Source organism: Vicia villosa, linkage group LG3 (genome assembly GCF_029867415.1).
Source record: "Vicia villosa cultivar HV-30 ecotype Madison, WI linkage group LG3, Vvil1.0, whole genome shotgun sequence".
Taxonomy (NCBI): Eukaryota; Viridiplantae; Streptophyta; class Magnoliopsida; order Fabales; family Fabaceae; genus Vicia; species Vicia villosa.
In genome coordinates this window covers 200,236,902-200,260,800 of record NC_081182.1, presented here as the reverse complement: position 1 = coordinate 200,260,800, position 23,899 = coordinate 200,236,902, and the positions used below count along the sequence as shown (strand labels likewise).

The following is a 23,899-nucleotide window of genomic DNA, read 5'->3' as shown; positions in this document are numbered from 1 at the left end:
GTACTGTAGGGGACAAAGAAAATAGTGAAAATGAATTAGGGCTTTGGGATGTTTTGTTTTATTTTTAAAAAACACATGGCATAAGACAGCGTTTTTAGCAAAAGCGCTTTGTAATGGGGGATCTTTCCCAGCGCTTTTTAAAAGCGCTTTGAAATGGGGGGCCTTTACCAACACTTTTTCAAAAGCGCTTTGAAATGGGGGACCTTTACCAGCGCTTTTTCAAAACTGCTTTGAAATGGGGGGCCTTTACCAGCGCTTTTTCAAAAGCGCTTTCTAATGTTCCCCTACAACAGCGCTTTTTTTCCTTGTTTTTTAAATTTATTTTTAACAAAACCTATAGCAGCGCTTTTGCCTAAAAGCGCTTTCGTAGCTGTGCTGACAAAAATGTCAAATCCGACGTATATTATAATCACATTTGTGTATATACATTCTCTTTAGTCTACTATTAGCCAGTAAGAACCGGAATTTTCAAGAGTCGGTGATGTTACTAGTGATTAGTAGTCTTCATCGTAATTATTCTCATTATTTATAACCTATAAATTTTATGTGCTATAAATAGAAGCCGAGAAACATTTAAAAACAAATTATAAAATTTATATTCTTTTCACTATACTTATTTCTATAGCTAGCTATATCTTAATCTTATTATTTTGAATAATTTCATGGATGTTTGGCTTTCGTGTTTTTTGTTAAAAAAATGCATTTGATTATTTCACTTATTGGAGAATATAGTTTGTTTTGATCAAGATAAATAGTGAGTCAAATTAAACATCAACATTAATTAATTTTTTCATGTAGTTAAATTTCTTTACTTCAAATAGTCATGGACAATGACTTGATGTATTGTAAGGAAATTTCCTTTTGTGACTTTTTAACAATCTTCCTTTTCATAAGTTGTCTAGAAGTCATTAAATTAACGCGTTAGGTAGTTGTGGAAATTTCTTTTTTGGCTACTCTTTTCTCATATTTGATCCAAGTTGACTTGACTTTATCGCCCTGGTCATGCTACTCAACTTTTCACTTCTACAATACAATTCTTCATTCTGTTTCTTCATTCCTCTTTTCAAACCAGGTAATCTCTCTCAACTTTACTCAATTCTAATTTTGATTGCTTAATTAATTATGATAAATGATTGTTGAACTTTAAAATTTTGATGTTTTGTATTTGCTTGTTGTGTTTAATGTTGAACTTCAGAATTTTGGTAATCTCCTCCCTGAAACTGTATATCTGTATCAACCTAGTCTATTATCCATTTTTCAAAATGATCGCTTGATTGGGAGAATGTTAATCAAGTTTTTCATCTATGTCGTCAATAGTGTGCTATAGCCGAATCGCGCAGCGGTGGTTGGATTCACCGCGATGCTTTTGGGCTATGAGCTCCTCAAACCGCTATCACAAGAAAAACTTGCATGGATATCGACTTAAATTTTTAGTATGAAAAACAACGAATAGGAATAGAGAAAATTTTAAATTTATTTAAAATATGTTTTTTTAATTCGATTTATGAGGCGGTTATAATTGAGGAAGAGAGAAAAATTTATTCTTATTTTTTAATTAATAAAAAACTGTAACTGATTGTTTGTAAAACTACTTAAGTTAGGTTTGTTTTCATGCAAATATTTTTCTGCTTTTAATCGTTCCAGTTTACTACGTGCAGTGACTGCCTGATATTTTTCACTTCACAACACAATAATTATGTTGATTGTCATATTAAGCTAATTCAGTTGATAGATGTGCAGATACATCAAATACAACTGTTGATTGTTTTATTAAGCCAATTCAGTTGATAGCTGTGCACGTACATCAAATACAACTGTTGATTCTGTTTCTTGATTCAGATTTCGAAACCAGGTAATCTCTCTCTCTCTCTCTCTGAACTTAGTATTTTTCCTTTGTAGAAAAAGCCAATAGAACTTCATGATAATTGAAACCTGCAACCTATATATATTTACTACTTAGAATCAAAATTTTGTTTGTTCATTTCCAATATATATATACTGCCATCAGATTTTTTCTTTATGCAATTCTAACTTCAGTTGCCCAATTAGTTATTCTTGTTTTAATCTGCTAAAAAGTACTACTCTTGTTCTCTTTATGCATAGGTTTAATTAACATTATCATAAACTCATTTAGTTACTGCAGTAAACTAGTTAGGATCATGGAGATTCAACATTTTACATTTTGAATTTAGTGAATAGGATTCAAAACACAAACTGAGTCATCTATTTTTCATATGATGGCTTCAAAACACAAACTGAATTTAGTGAATTGTTTTACTCATGTTTGTATTAAACTCAATTTCTCAAAGGATGGAAGCCCTTGCTGTTACTGTCTTGGAAAAGTTGGGTTCTTCACTTTACAAAGAGCTTGGAATCATTTGGAATCTCAAAGAGGATATCGAAAAAATGAAGAACACGGTATCTATGATCAAATCAGTACTCCTCGATGCCGAAACCAAGGCCAATAATCATCAAGTTAGTAATTGGTTGGAGGAGCTGAAAGATGTACTTTATGATGCAGACGATTTACTAGATGATTTTTCCATTGAAGATTTGAAAGGAAAAGTGAGGGTTAGAAACAAAAAAGTAAAAAAGGTACTATGTTTCTTCTCAAAACCAAACAAAATTGCCTATAGTCATACATTAGGCCATCGAATAAAAGCAATCCAGAAGAGGCTAGATGACATTGCTAAAATGAAGCATGCATTGCAACTAACTGACCGCCCTATGGAGAATCAGATTTTATATAGGGAGCAGAGACAAACTTACTCTTTTGTGAGTAAAAATGAAGTTATTGGAAGAGACGATGAAAAGAAACGTATTAAGCGTTATCTACTTGATATCAATGCTTCAGATAATGTTTCTGTAATTCCCATAGTTGGGATTGGGGGATTAGGTAAGACTGCTCTTACTCAACTGGTCTACAATGATAACGATGTTCATAAGCATTTTGAGCTAAAAATGTGGGTGTATGTTTCTGATGAATTTGATATGAAGAAAATAGCTCAGGAGATCATCCGGGATGAAAAGAATAGTCCGATGGAGCAAGTGCAAGAACAACTTAGAGACAAAATTCGAGGGAAGAAGTTTTTGCTTGTGTTAGATGACATGTGGAACGAGGATCGTGAACTGTGGCTTAAATTGAAGAGCTTGTTCGTGGAAGGAGGAAAAGGAAGCATGATAATTGTGACAACGCGTAGTCAAACTGTGGCGAAAATAGCAGGCACACATCCACCTCTTTTCTTAGAGGGTTTGGATTCGCAAAAATCACAGGAGTTATTCTCTCGAGTGGCTTTCGGCGAGTTAAAAGAACAAAATGATTTGGAATTGGTAGCTATAGGAAGGGACATTGTTAAAAAATGTGCTGGCATCCCTCTTGCTATCAGGACTATTGGAAGCCTTTTGTTTTCTCGAAATTTGGGAAGAAGCGATTGGCTATATTTCAAGGATGTTGAGTTTTCGAAGATAGATCAAAACAATGACAAAATCTTTGCAATGCTTAAACTGAGTTACGATCATCTTCCTGCATTTCTAAAAAAATGTTTTGCATATTGTTCACTGTTTCCGAAAGGCTTTGTGTTTGAAAAAAATACTCTCATTCAGTTATGGGTAGCTGAGGGGTTCATTCAACAATCAAATGATGTTAGATGTGTAGAAGATGTTGGTCATGAGCACTTCATGAGTTTGCTGTCAATGTCCTTCTTTCAAAATATCACTATAGACGATTGTGGCGGCGTAAGTACTTGTAAAATGCATGACCTTATGCATGATCTAGCACAGCTAATAGCTGGGAGTGAATATGCAGTGGTTGAAGGAGAAGAAGCAAACATTGTAAACCGAACGCGTTATTTGTCGTCTCGTACTGCATTACAGTTCGGACCACCGTCACCATGTTCCTACAAATTAAGGACATTGCATTTACATCCACAAATGAATAATTCAAGCAATTATTTGCGCTTTTCCTTTTCAGGCCTAAAGTTCTTACGTGTGTTGACACTTTGTGGGTTGAAAATTTCCGCAATCTCAAATAGTATTGAAGAGATGAAGCATTTAAGATACATTGATCTATCACAGAATGTTGCACTTAAAGAACTTCCGCCGGGCATTACCATCCTGCAGAACTTGCAAACTCTAAAACTTTCTGAATGTTCAAAGCTCGAAATATTACCAGAAAATCTCAATAAAAGTCTCCGGCATCTTGAGTTGAATGGTTGTGTGAAATTGAAATGTATGCCACAAGGGATAGCACAGTTGACAAATCTTCAAACACTAACACTTTTTGTAGTGAGAAATAAAAGTGTAAATGAATTGGGTGGTTTAATCAACCTCAGAGGGAGATTAGAAATAAAAGGGTTGGATTTCCTACGAAATAATGTAGCAGATATTGAAAAAGTACTTCTTGAAAAGCAACACCTTCAAGAATTGGAATTGCGGTGGGCCTACGACGATGGTTTTGATGAGAATTTTCAAACATGCCCAGTATTGCCCGACAGGGCCGAACAAGAAAACGAAAACTGGGTGGAAGATGAGATGATTTTACAAGCTCTGCAATCACACCACTCGCTTCAGAAACTAATTATAGATGGATTTTGCGGCAAAAGATTACCAGATTGGATAGGGAATCTCCCATCGCTCTTGACTCTTGAGATCTACAATTGCCCTGGTTTGACATCACTGCCCGAATCAATTTGTAGACAGGTATCTTTGCAGAAACTTTCCATTTGTAATTGCTTCTCATTAGAGAAAAGATACGGAAGAGCATTTGGTATAGACTGGCCCAAAATCTCTCACATCCGAAAAGTTGAGATCCTTCCTATGAAACCATTGTTTTTTAAGTACTTTTCTTGAGTCAAGATGTACTTACCTGTTGGGATTTTTTCATAATTTTTGGGTGTGTAGTATGTTGAACAGAGTTGATAATATATTTCTCTGTCTATGTTTGTAATAAGTTCTTAGTTGGTATTCAGGACCATGGTAAACTATTGAACTAGTGCGAACCCAAAATTACCGGCCAAAACCAATTAAAATTGGAGAACTAGCGGTTTTGAAAAAAACGAAAAATTAAATGCATGCTTTTTCCTTAAAAAGATGACGTCGTTTTGATAATTTAAAAAAATAAATTAAAACATAAATAGACTTTGTTTAAAAATAATTTGGAACAATTTTTGTCCTTAGAATTAAATTTATTAGACACTTTGCTTATTTTGTTATATTGCAATTAAACTTTGTTTAAAATTTATTAAAATTTGTATTTTGTAATATTTTGTTGTGTGTGATGGTTATGTTTAGAATTTGGATTTAAAGAATGAACTTGTGAAATTATAACATTTTAAAATGTTGTAGGTGTTATAATTTTTTTTAAGAAATATATCACCTGATTCGAGCGATTTAATAATTATATAATTTTATTATAGAGATCGTATTATTCCACCAAATTATTCAATTTAATTATACAGTTCGATGAATGAATCAATGGTTCAAATAAAGAATCATTGACTCATTATCCTCACTAATTTGATAATCAATCCAATTTTTAAAATGTTGCTTAAGAGAGCTCTTTTTAGCCATTTTACATTACTTTATGCATTTTTATTTTCCTACTTAAAAATATTTTTGACTTTGCTTTCCTAAAATAAATTGAGTAATTATGTGCATACTTATTTCAAAAGTTATCTAGAAGTCATTAAAATAACGCGTTAGTTAGTTGTTGAAATTCTGTCTTTTTTGGCTACTGTTTTCGCATTTTGACCGAAGTTGACTTCACTTGTACAATACAGTTGTTCATTCTGTTTCTTCAATCCTCATTCCAAACCAGGTAATTTTCTTTATTCAATTCTCTCTTTGGATTAATTATCATAAATGATTCTTCGACATCCCAATTTATTTGCTCAAATATTCATATATTTAGTGCATGTTTGGTTCTGCTGTGATAAAAATTGATTTTGAAAGAATTGATTATTTGAAAGTATGTTGAATGTATATTGATTTACGTTTGAATACAATTTAGGGAAAGTTAGTTACAACAATAACTTTCAGTCTAAAAATTAATTTTAGTCTTAAATTTTGATCACTTCTAGAGGCAAGATCAACTTGATTCAAAATCAATTTTACATTTCCAGAATCAATTTTGACTAGTTTAAATTGAAACCAAACATAGACTTAATTCTAGAGTATACCTAAGTTTCTCATTGAAAAAGCTTGTTCCTCTCCCAACAAGAGGATGAATGAACCTCCAAATCATGCAAACTTAACCAAACTAAATTACTACCGTCTTCGGTACTTAGTAGGATAGAGTGATATTTGAGGAACTAACTTCAGGTTTTGTTATCATTCTTTATATAATCTGCTTAAAAGTTTTGTGATGAAAACATTAGTATGCGTTGTGTATGTTTGCTACCATAATTTTAATGGTTTCAGTTTACTAACTGCAGTGACTTCCTGATTTTTTTCTCTTCTCTACACAAAACACGTTACAATACAACTATTGATTCGGTTTCTTGATTAAGATTTCTAAACCAGGTACTCTCTCGCTCTCTATCTAAACTTAGTATTTTTCTATTTTTTTAAAGAGCCATTGAACTTCATGATAATTGTACCTCTATATGTACTACTTAGAATCCTTCATCTTTGAGATTTTAGAATTCGACTGGTGACATCTATATGGTGACTCCAATATTTGTTATACTCATTATTGTATTAAACTCAGTTTGCCAAAGATGGAAGCCCTTGCTATTACTGTCTTGGAAAAGTTGGGTTCTTCACTTTACAAAGAGCTTGGAATCATTTGGAATCTCAAAGAGGATATCGAAAAAATGAAAAACACGGTATCTATGATAAAATCAGTACTCCTCGATGCAGAGAGCAAGGCCAATAATCATCAAGTTAGTAATTGGTTGGAGGAGCTGAAAGATGTACTTTATGATGCAGATGATTTACTCGACGATTTTTCTAGTGAAGATTTGAAAGGAAAAGTGATTGCTAGACCTAGAAGCAAAAAACTAAAACAGGTACTATATTTCTTCTCAAAACCAAACAAAATTGCCTATAGTCATACATTAGGCCATCGAATAAAAGAAATCCAGAAGAGGCTTGATGAAATTGCTAAAATTAAGCATGCATTGCAACTAACTGACCGCCCTATGGAGAATCGGATTGTATATAGAGAACAAAGACAAACTTACTCTTTTGTGAGTAAAAATGAAGTTATTGGAAGAGACGATGAAAAGAAACGTATTAAGCGTTATCTACTAGATATCAATGCTTCAGATAATGTTTCTGTAATTCCCATAGTTGGGATCGGGGGATTAGGTAAGACCGCACTTGCTCAACTGGTCTACAATGATAATGATGTTCATAAGCATTTTGAGCTAAAAATGTGGGTGTATGTTTCTGATGAATTTGATATGAAGAAAATAGCTCAGGAGATTATCCGGGATGAAAAGAATAGTCCGATGGAGCAAGTGCAAGAACAACTTAGAGACAAAATTCGAGGGAAGAAGTTTTTGCTTGTGTTAGATGACATGTGGAACGAGGATCGGGAACTGTGGCATAAATTGAAGAGCTTGTTCGTGGAAGGAGGAAAAGGAAGCATGATAATTGTGACAACGCGTAGTCAGACTGTGGCGAAAATAGCAGGCACACATCCGCCTCTTTTCTTAGAGGGTTTGAATTCACAGAAATCTATGGAGCTGTTCTCTCGAGTGGCATTCGGCGAGTTAAAAGAACAACATGACATGGAATTGGTAGCTATAGGAAGGGACATTGTTAAGAAATGTGCTGGCATCCCTCTTGCTCTAAGGACTATTGGAAGCCTTTTGTTTTCTCGAAATTTGGGAAGAAGCGATTGGCTATATTTCAAGGATGTTGAGTTTTCGAAGATAGATCAACACAATGACAAAATATTTTCAATCCTTAAACTGAGTTACGATCATCTTCCCGCATTTCTAAAAAAAAGTTTTGCATATTGTTCACTGTTTCCTAAAGGCTATGTGTTTGAGAAAAAGTCTCTCATTCAGTTATGGGTAGCTGAGGGGTTCATTCAACAATCAAATGATGTAAGATGTGTAGAAGATGTTGGTCATGAGTACTTCATGAGTTTGCTGTCAATGTCCTTCTTTCAAGATGTCATTATAGACGATTGTGGCGGCGTAAGTACTTGTAAAATGCATGACCTTATGCATGATCTAGCACATCTAATAGCCGGGAGTGAATATGCAGTGGCTGAAGGAGAAGAAGCAAACATTGTAAACAGAACGCGTTATTTGTCGTCTCGTTCTGCGTTACAGTTCGTACCACCGTCACCATCTTCCTATAAGTTAAGGACATTTCATTTACTTCCACAAGTGAATTCAAGCAATCATTTGCGCCAGACATGTGTTCTTTCCTTTTCAGGCCTAAAGTTCTTACGTGTGTTGACACTTTGTGGGTTAAAAATTGCCGCAATCCCAAATAGTATTGAAGAGACGAAGCATTTAAGATATATTGATCTATCACAGAACAATCTTCTTAAAAATCTTCCGCCGGGCATTACCAACCTGCAGAACTTGCAAACTCTAAAACTTTCTGAATGTTCAAAGCTCGAAATATTACCAGAAAATCTCAATAAAAGTCTCCGGCATCTTGAGTTGAATGGTTGTGTGAAATTGATATGTATGCCACAAGGGATAGGACAGTTGACAAATCTTCAAACACTAACACTTTTTGTAGTGAGAAATAAAAGTGTAAATGAATTGGGTGGCTTAATCAACCTTAGAGGGAGATTAGAAATAAAAGGGTTGGATTTCCTGCGAAATAGTGTTGAAAATATTGAAAAAGTACTTCTTGAAAAGCAACACCTTCAAGAATTGGAATTGCGGTGGGCCTACGACGATGGTTTTGATGAGAATTTTCTAACATGCCCTGAATTGCCCGACAGGGCCGAACAAGCAAACGAAAACTGGGTGGAAGATGAGATGATTTTACAAGGTCTGCAACCACACCACTCGCTTCAGAAACTAGTTATAGATGGATTTTGCGGCAAAAGATTACCAGATTGGATAGGGAATCTCCCATCGCTCTTGACTCTTGAGATCTACAATTGCACCGGTTTGACATCACTGCCCGAATCAATTTGTAGACAGGTATCTTTGCAGAAACTTTCCATTTGTAACTGCTTCTCATTAGAGAAAAGATATGGAAGAGCATTTGGTATAGACTGGCCCAAAATCTCTCGTATCCGAAAAGTTGAGATCCTTCCTATGAAACCATCGTTTTTCAAGTACTTTTCTTGAGTCAAAATATTTCTGCATGGAGTTGGTTCTGAATCTACCCTATTATTTCTGCAATCAACATTTTGACATTGGGATGATTGCGCAAATTTTCATGATTGAGGTAAATTATTCTGTGATGTTTTGAAGTATATATGCCTCAATCTTGTTCTTACAGACTATATGCAGTATTAATATTTATCATTTGTTTTCCTGCAGGTCGATTTTACCTACAGCAGAATATTGTTAGATATTACAAAGTTATAGACTTCCTGATACTTAAACTTTTAGTTTCTGGTTTCATTGAAGCAAGTGCATGAACATATGACTGTTGTGAGCTGTTATTTCCATGAGCATATATGTTGTTACAAGTTGATTGAAATTTATTTTCTAAATTTTCAATACAACATGAATCAAAAGTATCTCAAACTACTGTATAGAATGAAACCTGTTACCTATAACATGAATAAAGAGTATCTCAGTTTAGCATTTAAATACCTTATAATACACGTGTTGGTGTAGGTGTTGCTTCTCTCAATCTTAAGTAACCATCAATTAATAAATATGTTAGTAAATATATTGTGAGATTTTGGATCGAACTCTAGTATGGCCGAAGGGTAGCTTCTTGGTTCGACAGGGTTAAGCATGAAGTCGAAGGTTGTTCACATGCTTGTGTCGAAGATGCTAGGGTTGTTAGCATGTTAAATTAGGTTTTAGTGTTTAAACCCTAATTTGTTAAGTTAGCTTGTTTATTAAGTTGACTTGTGTAATGGGCCTTGTGGAAAAAGCCCATTAGTTAGTATGTTAGGTTTTATTATAAATAGCATACTAGTCTCTCATCATTGCTAAGCGGCAAATCCTAATTTAGGGTGAGAGAGGTTATTTGTTATTCTTGTAAACTTGTAATCTTGTTCTAAGAGAAAGTGAAAGAATAGCAGTTATAACCAATTCTTGTGTTCTTATTCTCTTCCCTAATTCCCTATTATACTTTGTTATTGGTATCGTTTTTCACAACAAATTGGTGCGGTGAGCGTGGAGAAGATGCCGTCAACAAAGTATGAGATTGAAAAATTCACCGGAGTGAATGATTTCGGTCTGTGGCGCTTGAAGATGAAAGCCCTACTGGTTCAGCAGGGTTGTTTGGAAGCGTTGAAGGGAGAGGCAGCCATGAATGCTGCATTAACGGCAGCGGAGAAGACAACTATGATCGAGAAAGCACACAGCGCAATTTTGTTGAGCCTTGGTGATAAGGTTCTCCGGCAGGTATCAAAGGAGACGACGGCATCAGGGTTATGGGTGAAACTTGAAAGTTTGTATATGACCAAATCGCTGGTAAATCGACTCTACCTGAAGCAAGCTTTGTATTCATTCAAGATGATTGAAGACAAAGTATTGGCTGAGCAGTTGGATATGTTCAACAAGCTGATTCTTGATCTTGAAAATATTGATGTGAAGATCGATGATGAAGATCAAGCGCTGTTACTATTGTGTTCTTTGCCTCGATCACATGCTCACTTCAAAGAAACTCTCTTGTATGGAAGGGAGTCCCTGACGTTTGAAGAAGTTCAATCAGCCTTGTACTCTAAGGACTTGAATGAACGAAAGGAGCATAAACCTTCGACTGTTGGCGAAGGTTTGGCCGTTAAAGGAAAACTCTTACGAAAGGATGGTAAGTTCGACAAGAAGAAAGGCAAAAGCCAGTCGAAGTCTTACAGTGGCGAAGCATCTGGCATTCGATGCTACCATTGTAAAAAGGAGGGTCACACAAGAAAGGTGTGCCCTGAACGCCTGAAATATCATGGAGGTAAGGATAATGGCAACGCTGCCATTGTTCAAGATGATTTCGAATCATCTGATGTTCTTGTGGTTTCAAGCAGTGACTCTAAGAGAGAGTGGATTATGGATTCAGGTTGCACTTGGCACATGACTCCAAACAAAGACTTGTTCGAGGAATTATGTGATCAAGATGGTGGATCAGTATTGCTGGGAAACAACAAGGCTTGCAAGATTGCAGGTATTGGATCTGTTAGATTCAAGCTCCATGATGAGTCAATAAGGTTGTTGACTGAAGTCAGGTATGTTCCTGATTTGAAGAGAAATCTGCTTTCTCTTGGTGAATTCGACAAGAAAGGATATGTTTTCCAAGGAGAAAAAAGTATCCTAAGAGTCATGAAGGGTTCGAAGGAAGTCTTGAGAGGCGTGAAGAAACAAGGCTTGTATACCCTTGAGGCTGAAGTTGTAAGTGGTTCGACAAATGTTGCATCCACGAAACCTTTGTCGAAAACTGAAATCTGGCACATGAGATTGGGCCATGTCAGTGAAAGGGGTCTGGTCGAATTAGGGAAACAAAATCTGCTTGGTGGAGACAAAGTCGAAAAGCTGAAGTTTTGTGAACCCTGTGTACTTGGAAAATCTTGCAGAGTGAAGTTCAACAAAGGCAAATCAAGAACACATGGATCCCTTGATTACATCCATGCTGATCTTTGGGGGCCTGCAAGGTGTGCATCACATTCTGGGGCAAGGTATTTCCTATCAATAGTAGATGATTATTCCAGAAAATTATGGGTATTCATCCAGAAGACTAAGGATGAAACGTTTGAGAATTTCAAAAGTTGGAAGACTCTGGTTGAAAATCAGACTGGCAGAAAGGTCAAGAGGTTGAGAACCGACAATGGCCTTGAATTTTGCAATGAGGCATTCGACAGTTTTTGTGCTACCTCTGGTATTGCAAGGCATAGAACTACTGCAGGTACTCCACAACAAAATGGTTTGGCTGAAAGGTTTAATCGAACTATTTTGGAGAGAGTTAGATGTATGTTGACTAGTGCGGGGTTAAAGAAGGTGTTCTGGGCTGAGGCTGTTGCGACAGCAACATATCTAATAAACAGATGTCCTTCGACAGCGTTAGATATGAAGACACCTGAAGAAGTTTGGTCGGGACATCCACCAGATCTCGACAAACTGAGAGTATTTGGCTGCATAGCCTATGCTCACATTAGGCAAGACAAGGTCGAACCTAGAGCTCTGAAATGCATGTTCATGGGATACCCAGAAGGAGTCAAAGCTTATAGGCTATGGTGCCTAGAGCCAGGTCACAGGAGGTGTATCACTAGTCGAGATGTTGTTTTCAATGAAGCTGAAATGGCTTTTAAGAAAACTGATGATGTTGGTCGAAGTACAGAAACATCTGACGAAGAGCTGGAACAGGTAGAGATTCCTGTTGAGGTGGAGCATGTTGATGCTGAATTGCATGTCCCTGATGAAGTCGAAGAAGAAGCAGAAGATGCTGAGGAAGTTGAGGAAACTGACGATGACTACCTATTGTCGAGAGATAGGTCGAGAAGAGTCATCAAACCACCTCAGAGACTTGGGTATGCAGATCTTATAGCTTATGCATTAATCTCTGCCAGTGAGGTTCTTGATGATGAACCTAGAGATTATAAGGAAGTTATGAGGAGTCAAAATAAGACTGAATGGCTGAAGGCCATGGATGATGAGATGAAATCTCTTCATGATAATCACACTTGGGAACTGATCAAGAAACCTGCTGGGGCAAGGTTAGTCAGCTGTAAATGGATTTTCAAAGTTAAGGAAGGAATTGAAGGAGTGACGTCGAAAAGATATAAGGCAAGGTTAGTCGCAAGGGGTTTCACTCAGAAAGAAGGTGTCGACTTCAATGATGTGTTTTCTCCTGTTGTGAAACATAGGTCCATTCGAATGCTGCTTGCCATGGTGGCACAGTTCGATCTTGAACTGGAACAGATTGATGTGAAAACTGCGTTCTTGTATGGTGATCTAGATGAAACGATCCTGATGAGGCAACCTGAAGGGTATGTCGAAAAGGGGAAGGATGATTATGTGTGTAAGTTAAAGAGATCCTTGTATGGGCTGAAACAATCTCCTCGACAGTGGAATAGGAGATTCGACAAGTTCATGGCACGCATAAGTTTCATAAGAAGTCAGTTCGACCACTGTGTTTACTTCAGATTTCGACCTGGTAATTCATTTGTTATTTTGTTGCTTTATGTGGATGATATTCTCATAGCAAGCAACAGTGTCGAAGATGTGATGAGGGTGAAGGCTGAACTCAATAAGGAGTTCGATATGAAGGATCTGGGAGCTGCTTCCAGGATTCTTGGAATTGACATTCGAAGAGATAGAAAGAAGTCGAAGTTATGTCTATCTCAAGAGGCATATCTACGGAAGATTCTTGAAAAGTTTGGTATGTCGAATTCGAAGTCAGTTGTGACTCCAACAAACCCTCAATTCAAGCTGAGTATTGATCAGTGTCCCAGTACTGATGTGGAAAGAGCCTATATGAATAGCATCCCATATGCTAATATAGTTGGTTCTTTGATGTATGCTATGGTTTGTACTAGACCCGACATAGCATACGCAGTAAGTCTTGTAAGCAGGTACATGGCGAATCCTGGAAAGGCTCACTGGCAAGCATTGAAGTGGATTTTAAGGTACATAAATGGGTCTCTGAATAGAGTCCTAATTTATGGTGGAGCCTTGGGTGAAGATGGTAAAGCAGTAATCGAAGGATATGTCGACTCTGATTATGCAGGTTGTATGGATTCCAGGAAATCTATTTCTGGATATGTTTTCACTATGTTTGGCACAGCAATTAGTTGGAAAGCAACACTTCAGAAGGTTGTTGCTCTATCAACCACTGAAGCGGAGTACATTGCATTAACTGAAGCTGTGAAAGAAGCATTGTGGCTTGAAGGTTTTGCGAAGGAGCTGAAACTTCAAGGTCGAGGTATCACTGTTAAATGTGATAGTCAAAGTGCAATACACCTGTCGAAGAATTCAGCCTATCATGAGCGAACTAAGCACATTGATGTGAGACTGCATTTCGTCAGAGGAGTAATCGAGCGTGGAGAAGTCCAAGTGCTGAAGGTTTCGACTGAAGACAATGCTGCTGATATGATCACCAAGACATTGCCGAGTTGCAAGTTTTTCCACTGTATGCAGTTGATAAAGCTGCATGAAGAAAGCTAGTTTGTTCCCTTGATGTTGTAGAGTTAGATCCAAGGTGGAGATTTGTGAGATTTTGGATCGAACTCTAGTATGGCCGAAGGGTAGCTTCTTGGTTCGACAGGGTTAAGCATGAAGTCGAAGGTTGTTCACATGCTTGTGTCGAAGATGCTAGGGTTGTTAGCATGTTAAATTAGGTTTTAGTGTTTAAACCCTAATTTGTTAAGTTAGCTTGTTTATTAAGTTGACTTGTGTAATGGGCCTTGTGGAAAAAGCCCATTAGTTAGTATGTTAGGTTTTATTATAAATAGCATACTAGTCTCTCATCATTGCTAAGCGGCAAATCCTAATTTAGGGTGAGAGAGGTTATTTGTTATTCTTGTAAACTTGTAATCTTGTTCTAAGAGAAAGTGAAAGAATAGCAGTTATAACCAATTCTTGTGTTCTTATTCTCTTCCCTAATTCCCTATTATACTTTGTTATTGGTATCGTTTTTCACAACATATATAATTAGACATACTAACCCAATATTATGAAAATTACATTATCTCCTTTTTAATGTTAAGGTAAAACATCCACGTCACCATAGTATGAAAATGTCATCCTATTAGTTAACCATCTTTTCATAATTTATGTTCCGATTTTATTTAACTTAGTAACTAACTCTTACTTCAATAATCACACTGTTAAATGCTTCTGACATGTTGTTACGCAATGTATCACATTTTTTATGTCCCAACTGTGATTTACTTTATAATCTAGGAGAGTATGAGGTGGCTTTATCATATGCTTATTAAAAGCTTTCTCATTGACAACTCTCATTTCTCTCATTTCACTTTCATAAGCTTGTTGGTAAGTTGATTTTGCTGTCATCAAAATAATTTCATTCAATTTCTTTCATTGATACTTCATCTTAAAAATGTTGTACAAGTGATGCACATAAAATCTTTGCTCGACATCCAGTAGAAGCTTATCCTTAACAAGTATTAGACTCCACTTTAAACATATTTTCCTAATTCCCTTTGTCTTGTTAATCCTCCAGCCTTCTACTTCCTTTGATCCTTTTCCTTCATGTTTTTGAACTTCATCTTAGAATTATTGTTCAAAGAATTATGACTCCTCTTACTTGCCACTTTATAGTCATCATTTTAATATTATAAGCTCTACTACAAGTCTGATTGTTCATTACTTATCTCGTTAGATAATTTGACACAATAGGTATTTCACTCACATCCTTCTTTACATCAAAACATAACATTTTGTTTGTCATTTCATGAACTTAAGGTTTCTGCAGTATTGATTTGTATAAGTTATGACTTCTTCCTTAAAATCAGACTTGGTAGCAAAAAAATTCCAAATTTCCATTTGTAATATTTCTTGTTTTTTTTTTTAAAAAAAATTGAAAACTAGACATATCTTCCTATTTGTTCCATTTTCTTATTTGTTTTACACAAACTTTTTAATTCCTCATTATCATTTCACTCTTATTAAAATACCTTTTGTGTTTTTGTTTTTTGTTTTGACAGTACCATGTGTATCATGACCATAGTCTTGCATATTTTCCATATCCTCTTATATGAAATCACCACAAATTAAAACTCACATCATCACTTTCAGTACCAAAACTGCAATCCTCATTCAAAACACCTACATTCACCTCACTTACATTAACTTCACCATCATTCACTCCATTGTTATTCATGTAACGCCCAAAAAAATAATTATTTGTGATGTTTATTGAATTTTCGCGTTTTGGGATGATTTTATCGGTATTAGTTCGAGTTAGAGGATCGATATTTAGTCGGATATTTTGATATTTTTAGAATTAGAAATATTAATGAGCTAATACCTAGCATTTTGGGAATTTTCCGAGTAAGTGAGATTAGACCGGGAATATGAGGCATTGAGTAGTAATTCAGTATATTTGAATAATCAGATTTTATTTATTTATTTATTTATTTTAAATGAAATATCATTGTAGATATTAGTTGGGCCTATTTTAATTAAGTGAAGAATGAAAATGTGGTATTAATTGTTAGGCCCAATGTTATAATAAAGAATAGGTTTAGTGTAGTCGTAGTGTGAGGAAAGTGTAGAAAACCAGAAAAAAAATATATAGAAACCATTTGGAAAGAAAGGAAGCTAGGTCTTGAAGAGGAATCCCAATCCAAGTGCTAGAGTGATAGAGGTTTCTTCAATTCAAACAAGAGGTAAGGTTGGAGTTCTCTTCTTATAATAAGGCTTATGAAACCTTGTATGTTTTGGATTAGAGGTTTAGGTTATTGTATTTGCTGTGTTGTGTTAACCGTGGCTGTTTGAAATTGTGACTGAGTTTCACAAATTAATGTTGCATGAATACTAGGAGATTGTGTTTTTTGAGAAATTCGCATGCTAGGTGTGTAACTGAATAGGTGTGTAATTGAATCTGTAATAATGTAACCTGAGTGATGATAAAAATGACCATGACGGGCGGCACCCACCTAGCTATAGCTTGTTCCTTTTCTTTTCTTTTCCTTTGCTGTATTACCGTGAAACTCTTTTGGTGATATGAGTTTAAGGCACTGTATCTAGTATAGTAACTCACAAATTGTATTTTCTTTTAGAATAACATAGCATTGACTGTTAGTTTGGAGATAAACAAAAGAAAATGGTAGCTGCTACAGTACTCATGACAAATAAATATCTTTGAAGAATAGAAGATAGGAACAGTAATGATTATATAATATAAAATAGTCCCGTTTGATCGAAATAGCTGAATTAAGCGGTATAATTAATTTTCTGGAATTTGATGAAAATTGACATGGTAGCTAAGTTTAATTAGTACATTAACGTGGTGGTGTTATTTTGTCGAAATTTGGATACTAATCGGTTGATTAATTTAATAGTTGAATTAACTTTGAATAAGCTCATTTAATTGGAATAAACTTGACTTAGATTAACTATTCAGTTTAGCGGTAAATTACGGTATCTTGTGAATTTAGCCGTAAATGTGATTGTTGTCAATATCTTTGTAATTCTTTGGTTAATGGTATCGACCGTTGATTTGGGTAAATTGTCGGAATTATTCCGTTGTTATACGAAGTCTTTGTATTATGTGTGAAGTGTTATTACCTTTATAATCGGTAATAATTGTGATATGGGTGTGTGCCTTGTGACGAATATTTTGTGAAATAAATGATGATGATGATGATGGTGTGTGATGTCCAGTCCATCGAGTCGCATACATTTATTGTGACGGCCTGAATTGACAAATTAGTGACGAAGGCTTATGCCTTGTGCCTCTGAATTGGGCAATTGGTGACAGGGGGTGAAGCTCCGATTGGTACCACATGCATATACATGAACCATGTCCCATATATTTTATGTGATTCATAGTGTGACATTTGTGACTATATGACGATTGTATTTTTGTGACTTGTTATATGACAGAAGTATGTGAATTGTGAACTAATAACTTTGTGAATATTATGAAGATATTAATGACCTTGTGAATACGATTAACCGAATATGTCTAATTTTTGATATATAATTTATCATGCGCTCAATTATATAAATTGATATCTCACCCTTTCTTTGTTTCGTCGTTGCCTTTATATTGGAAAAGTGCAGGTGATTCGCATTGAGAGGAGGTTAGCCGAGTTGGTCTTGAGTCGTTGTCGCTCTGATACGTAGCACTCGGGGGGACGAACGCGTTAATTTACTTGCTTTTAATTTATTATGTTTTGGCAAATACTTGAGTTGTCTTTTGGAGATTGCCACTTTAATTGTGTTAATTTTTGAATTATGATGTCATGAATCTTTGAACAAATTGTTGAGTTTCCATTGCACTTCTATGGAAGTTGTTTTATATTAAAGACTATTATTTGATGTTGTCGGTTCTTCCGTACTTTATGAATGCTATGTATCCTCTTTTTGCAACGAGGTGATTTGTCTTTGTGAATGAATATGTGATACCTCAATTGTTTCATTTGTGAATTTTTATACTCTAATTTTATTTAAATTTCGCGGGTAGAATTGGGGTGTTACAATTCACTCCGACTTCTTTACTCCACCATCATTCACTTCACTATCATGCACTCCACCTTCATTCACCTCAGTTCATCACCTATGACAATTTCTTTATACATTTTGGAAATCAAATCTTCATTATCAAGATTTACAATGTCTTCGGGTTTATACCTTCTCCCTCTATAGGACCACCATATAACTCATTATAAGACAATGTATGTTGTACAAAAACATCAACACTCAAATGCACCTTACATAAGTCGACAATATTTCAGGCACCATTGTCATAAGTCAATATATCAATATTTTTTTGTTCTTGTACCATATAATGCCTATTTTCCAATATCCTTGTTCTTTAACTATCTATCATCTCGAAATATCTCCATATATCAAAATCACATTTATGCTCTGAAACATTATCATCATACTTAGACAATCTATTATCTACAACAGAACCTTCATGATGAATAAATACACGAAGAAATGCATCAACTATGTTGTGAAAATGATGCCTCTAACAAAGTATAATAGGGAACACAATAAAAAGCAAAGATGATAAACAAGAAGAACAACAAGGATTGGTTATAACTGTTATTCTTTCCTTTCTCTTTGAATCAAGATTACAAGTTACAAGAATAACAAACAACCCTCTCACCCTAAATTAGGATTTGCAGTATGCAATGGTGAGAGACTAGTATGCTACTTTTAATAAACCCTAACATACTAAACTAATTGACTTTTTCACAAATACTCACTACAAGCTAACTTTGGGTACAAGCTAACTTAAACAATCGGAAATTACAAACATGCCCAATTCGAAATACTAACAACCCTAGCATTTCGACACCCACTTACTAGAACACACTTCAACTTAAATATGTAGGTCTTCGGCACATTCTCTTTCAAAATAGGAAGCTACTTTTCTACCCGCTAGAGTTCGATCCAATTCTCACAAATCTCCACCTTTGAACAAACTCTATAACATCAAAGAACAAACTAACTTTCTTCATGCATCTTTATAATTGCATACAGTGGAAAAACTTGCAACACGGCAGTGTCTTGGTGATCATATCAGCAACATTATGATGTGTCAAAACCTTTAGCACTTGGACTTCTCCATGCTCGATTACTCCTATGACGAAATGCAACCTTACATCGATATGCTTGATTCGCTCATGATATGTTGAGTTCTTCGACAAGGTGTATAACACTTTGAATTATGGATATATATTAATTGATTTTATTTTAGGGAAATTAATTGATTTTATTCTACTCTATATTTTATTAATGGGAAATTACATTTATTTATTAATTTTGACTTTGTAGTGCCCCTATAATTTTGTTAGCCAATATTTTATTTTATTTTTTAATTCTAACAAGTTTTTTTATAATATAAAATTTTCTTGGGGTATTAATATTTTTTTGGCGCCCCTAAAATTTTGGGGCTCTGGCCCCCTGCCCATGCTTAGGGCCACCTTTGGAAACATGCGTGTGTAGATGTGATCGGGATTTTCCACTGGTGGGACTGAGGACCGGGTGTTTTAGCGGGGAACAAACAACTCTCAAAGTCACTTCAAATAAATTGACTAAACATGAGAAAACATGTTCCGACAGTCAACATACTTTTATACCATTTGCCTTTGATGCTTTTGATTTTCTAACCAAAAAAGGGGTAAATTTTTTAAAGAGAGTGTAAAGATTCATTTCATAACAATATTAATATTTGTTTTCCAACATAACTGTTCTATTAATTACATAATATTTTTTCATTTCTCAAAAAAAAAAAAAGATTCGATATCATTAATAAAGTAAATTTTATGAATTTTCTTATAATTTCTCTTTCCATACAAATATAGTTATTGTTTATTTATTGTTAAGTTGTTCTACTCTTTACATAAGTCACCCACATTTTAAGATGGTCATTATATATTTTTGTCTCTTTACCTTCTTGTTTTGCTTAATTTGTTTTATATGAAATGTCAATGATTTTGGAGAAAACAGTTTGAATTGATCAAGAAAAATTGTGAGTCAAACATAAGGCTTCGAAATTGTCATTGGCAATGACTAGAATTATTCAGTCCAAAATGGCTTTATATATTTTAGCTTTATTATTGCCAGAATATTTCTTGAGGGGACATATCTCTTCTCTCTCTTTCTCTCAAGACTTGTATATATATTTCCATTCAATCCCCATTCACTCCACACATAAATATATCTTATATCTTCAATTATCTTTTTTCTAAGATGGCAGATTTTAAGAAAGTTATATTCAATCTAGCTTTCCTGTTTGTGATTCTCTTGTCAATAAAAGTGGCTGCAACAACAAGGGTACCACCATGGATAATTGAGCCTCTTCACCAAAATCGTAAGTAATTTGACATATAAATAGAAATAAAAAAAAGTTTTAGAATTTAATTATTTTCCATTAAAATTTTATACATTGTTTACTAATTCATTCTTCATCATGTTGCTTTCATGTTTGTTTTGGAATCTCAAAGATGGACGCCAACTTATTATTAATATAGATGTTCAAGATCATCCACGGAATCACAACTATGGTTCACCTCCTCTAAACAGTTGATGATCCAAAGCACCAAAACTGCTGGAATTGCATATTTACATTGTTTAATAATCTTAGGAGATTTTTTCAAGTATATATATTTGATTTAGTACTAAGTTAGTTATAAAATGGAATATCGGTTCTACTTAATACTAAAATATTGTTGGTAATAAAATAATGGTCTCAAACTACCCTTTTGTAATTTTTTTTCATTATAAGGATTCGAAATTGGTCAACTAGAGATTTTTTGTGCGAATATTTTATAGTTTAAATGATGCATTTGACACAAATTATTGTTGATTTTATCATTCAAAGTTGTCGATTTGCAGATATATCTTTAATATCAGATCACTCATGAGTACCAACTAAGAATCCATTCACAACTAACTAATCCCATCATCATGAACACCAACTCAGAGAATATTGAAAGGATCCGTCGAATCACAACAACATGATCAGTTTAGCTATTTTCTCATGCATAGAAATGTACAGATAAAGAACAAGTTGATGCCTCAACGCAAATGGTACGATAGGCTCAACAACTACGAAAACTATGACTGAAAATTATATGAATGTATCGAAAAAGTATTCTAGTATCAAAAATAATAATAAAGGTTGTTATTGATGTTGCCGCAATATAAAGAAACAAGCATAGTATCAAAAAAGTATTCTAGTAATAAGTAGAGTTTAAAAATAGCCATTGATGTATAGCCATCTCCAGATTCAACATAGAACAATAGCTATTTAAAACAATATATATATATATATATATATATATATATATATATATATATATATATATATATATATATATATATATATATATATATATATATCCTCATTAAAACTAATATACGAACAATAAGTCAGTAGTCGTACGTAGTATCCTCCGTCCTGTATTTTCTGCAATTTGTATTTCAAATCAGACCGAAATTCAAAACAGAACCAATGAAAAGGAAAGAAATGCAGACATATTTAAAAACAGAACTAATTCTCTATCCATGTTACTTGTAAAAGATGAATGCACAATTACCTTAACACATCTATTATAGATTTCTTTGCGGACTTTGCATTTTGAAGCAAGAAGTAGACTACTCCATGAGGTATTGATAAAGGTCGGTATGTTTTTATTTTCAGTGACTTCAAGTTACGTAGATAAGGAAAATCTACCTTCCATAAATTAGGAACTAAATAGAAAATCTAACCAATGAGGGATAACAGTAAATTAGGCTCAATTTGACGGAATTAATATTAAAACATAAAAAATGAGAATGTTACAGTAATGAAAAAATGAGAATGCTAAAATTTTCATAAACTAAATTAAGGTACCTCAAGAGTCCTTAAAGAGACTATCAATGATTCGATAAGAGGAAGTTCAGATAACCAGTTGAGTAGAACCAACGGATAATTTTCTACATCTAACCCGATTTGTACATCAATATATACATGTTTGATAGAAGAGAGATTGTTAATGCTCTTGCTGAGTTTCTGAACAGGATTGCCCGTAAAATCAAATCTACAAAGATTTGTGGTAGATAATTCAAATTTGTAATAATACCGACGTAACATGTGTATTGTTAAATTAACAAGTGTGACACTTGATATGATGAGGTTTTCTTCATCACGAACTTCACAATAGTCTATGATCAAAGTATTTAAACTTTTAAATACCGAAAAGGGCTCAACATAGCCATCATCACCATTGCTGCAAAAGACAAAATACCGTAAACACAGGTTGGTTAATGCTGGAAGATTAAGAGAATTTGGAAATATTGTGCTCGAAGGATATGACATAAGGCTAAGAGACGTCACTACTAGAAATTTGGCCTACGACCACGCTAAAATTTTCCACAGCTCAGAAACTGTGGCCACATATATGATTTGGCCATGGTTTTAAAAGCGTAGAATTATGTTATAAAATATTGGATCCGGAATATGAAACTGTGGCATTTACTTCAATTGCCACGATTATACAATTGCAGATATTTTAAGCCACAAAGGAAAACTGCGGCCTTATAATTTTGACTAAAAACTTTAGTCCAAGTCCAAAAATTTAGTCCCCGCCATTTTTCCCTCTTTTCTTTTCGTTTCCCTCTTCTTAATTAATTTTTTTAATAATATTTTTTAATTAAAAAAACAATAAAAATATAAATACAAGTTTTCATTTTAACCTATAATTTTTCCTCTCCCCTCTCTCATGTCTCAATCGCCGTCTCCATTTCATTCTGACTTTCTCTTCATCTTGTTCACGACCAAAAGAATGTTCAAACTCTCTCCTTCCTCAAATCGGTTCTCTCTCACGATTTCGAATCTTTCTCCTCTCTAAATCCACTTCCTTCAAGAAAACATTACCGTCAACTAGGAGGAAGAAGAAGAACTCTGTTATCCACATAGCCGCTGCTAGAAGAACCCTAACCGTGATACCTCAGAAATTGTTGCAGCCATGGTGAAAACCTTTTTACTCTCTTTGAATTTGCTTTGTTGAATCATTCATTCCATTGTTAGATGATTTATTCCGTTAATTTTGCAGGCAGATGTTGAACCCGAGGTCGCCGCACAAGGAGTGCCAAAGAAGAGAACATTCAAGAGGTTCAGTTTCAGAGGTGTCGATCTCGACGCTCTCTTGGATATGTCCACTGATAATCACCCTCTAGATGCTGGCCCTATTATCGGATTGCTGATAACATACTTCGACAGGTTCATTGCTTTTGTTTGGGACTTTTTTGATTTTCAATGATTTTTTCGAAATTTAGATACTTGGGGTTGTAACTGGGTTTAGGATTGTTGATAGATAAAGAAAGATGTTTTTTTTATAGAGTGGAATATAAGGGGACTCTAGCTTTTATTAGATTTTGAGATAGGGTTTGATTTAGGTTTTGATGGGTTTGAGACATTGAAGTTTATCAAATTTCATATCAGTTGGAGAGTGGAGAATAATTAAAGTCAAAATTCAATTCAATACATGTAGTGTGTTTAGTATTTACTACTACTAGAGTTTAATTCCAGGAAGTGAGTATAGTCCACTTGGCAAGCCAGTTGTGAAATCTGGTGTTGCGCTACAAGCTTCAGGTTTGTTTCAAATCAAATTTTGAGTTAAATACTG

At 34.7% G+C, this 23,899-nt stretch overlaps 2 protein-coding genes across 5 annotated transcripts; both read left to right on the top strand.

Moving 5' to 3' along the window:
- Positions 1-914: 914 nt before the first annotated feature.
- LOC131593289 (putative disease resistance protein RGA4) lies at positions 915-5,181 on the top strand. Of its 3 annotated transcripts, none has more exons than XM_058865732.1 (3): positions 915-1,072; positions 1,741-1,852; positions 2,310-5,181. In XM_058865732.1, exons 1-3 carry the CDS (start codon positions 1,003-1,005, stop codon positions 4,846-4,848), a joined length of 2,721 nt encoding a protein of 906 aa, XP_058721715.1. In that variant the 5' UTR covers positions 915-1,002; the 3' UTR covers positions 4,849-5,181. The 3 variants fall into 3 exon arrangements, with proteins under 3 accessions (XP_058721715.1, XP_058721716.1, XP_058721717.1); XM_058865733.1 differs by having other exon boundaries at positions 933-1,072; positions 1,733-1,852; positions 2,310-5,108; XM_058865734.1 differs by lacking the exon at positions 1,741-1,852 and having other exon boundaries at positions 1,011-1,072.
- Positions 5,182-5,537: 356 nt separating this feature from the next.
- On the top strand, positions 5,538-10,558 carry LOC131593291 (putative disease resistance protein RGA4). Of its 2 annotated transcripts, XM_058865735.1 has the most exons (3): positions 5,538-5,815; positions 6,432-6,519; positions 6,707-10,558. In XM_058865735.1, the coding sequence occupies exon 3, from the start codon at positions 6,717-6,719 to the stop codon at positions 9,267-9,269; it is 2,553 nt and encodes an 850-aa protein (XP_058721718.1). In that variant the 5' UTR covers positions 5,538-5,815; positions 6,432-6,519; positions 6,707-6,716; the 3' UTR covers positions 9,270-10,558. The 2 variants fall into 2 exon arrangements, 1 of the variants encoding a protein (XP_058721718.1); XR_009280875.1 differs by lacking the exon at positions 5,538-5,815 and having other exon boundaries at positions 5,830-9,369; positions 9,465-10,558.
- Positions 10,559-23,899: the final 13,341 nt, after the last annotated feature.

Excerpts from the sequence above, each read along its gene's own strand:
- LOC131593289 (XM_058865732.1), top strand. The coding sequence starts at position 1,003 with ATGCTACTCAACTTTTCACTTCTACAATACAATTCTTCATTCTGTTTC. Across the intron at positions 1,073-1,740 it reads CATTCCTCTTTTCAAACCAG|ATACATCAAATACAACTGTT; the intron begins GTAATCTCTCTC and ends ATAGATGTGCAG. Across the intron at positions 1,853-2,309 it reads GATTCAGATTTCGAAACCAG|GATGGAAGCCCTTGCTGTTA; the intron begins GTAATCTCTCTC and ends AATTTCTCAAAG.
- LOC131593291 (XM_058865735.1), top strand. The coding sequence starts at position 6,717 with ATGGAAGCCCTTGCTATTACTGTCTTGGAAAAGTTGGGTTCTTCACTT.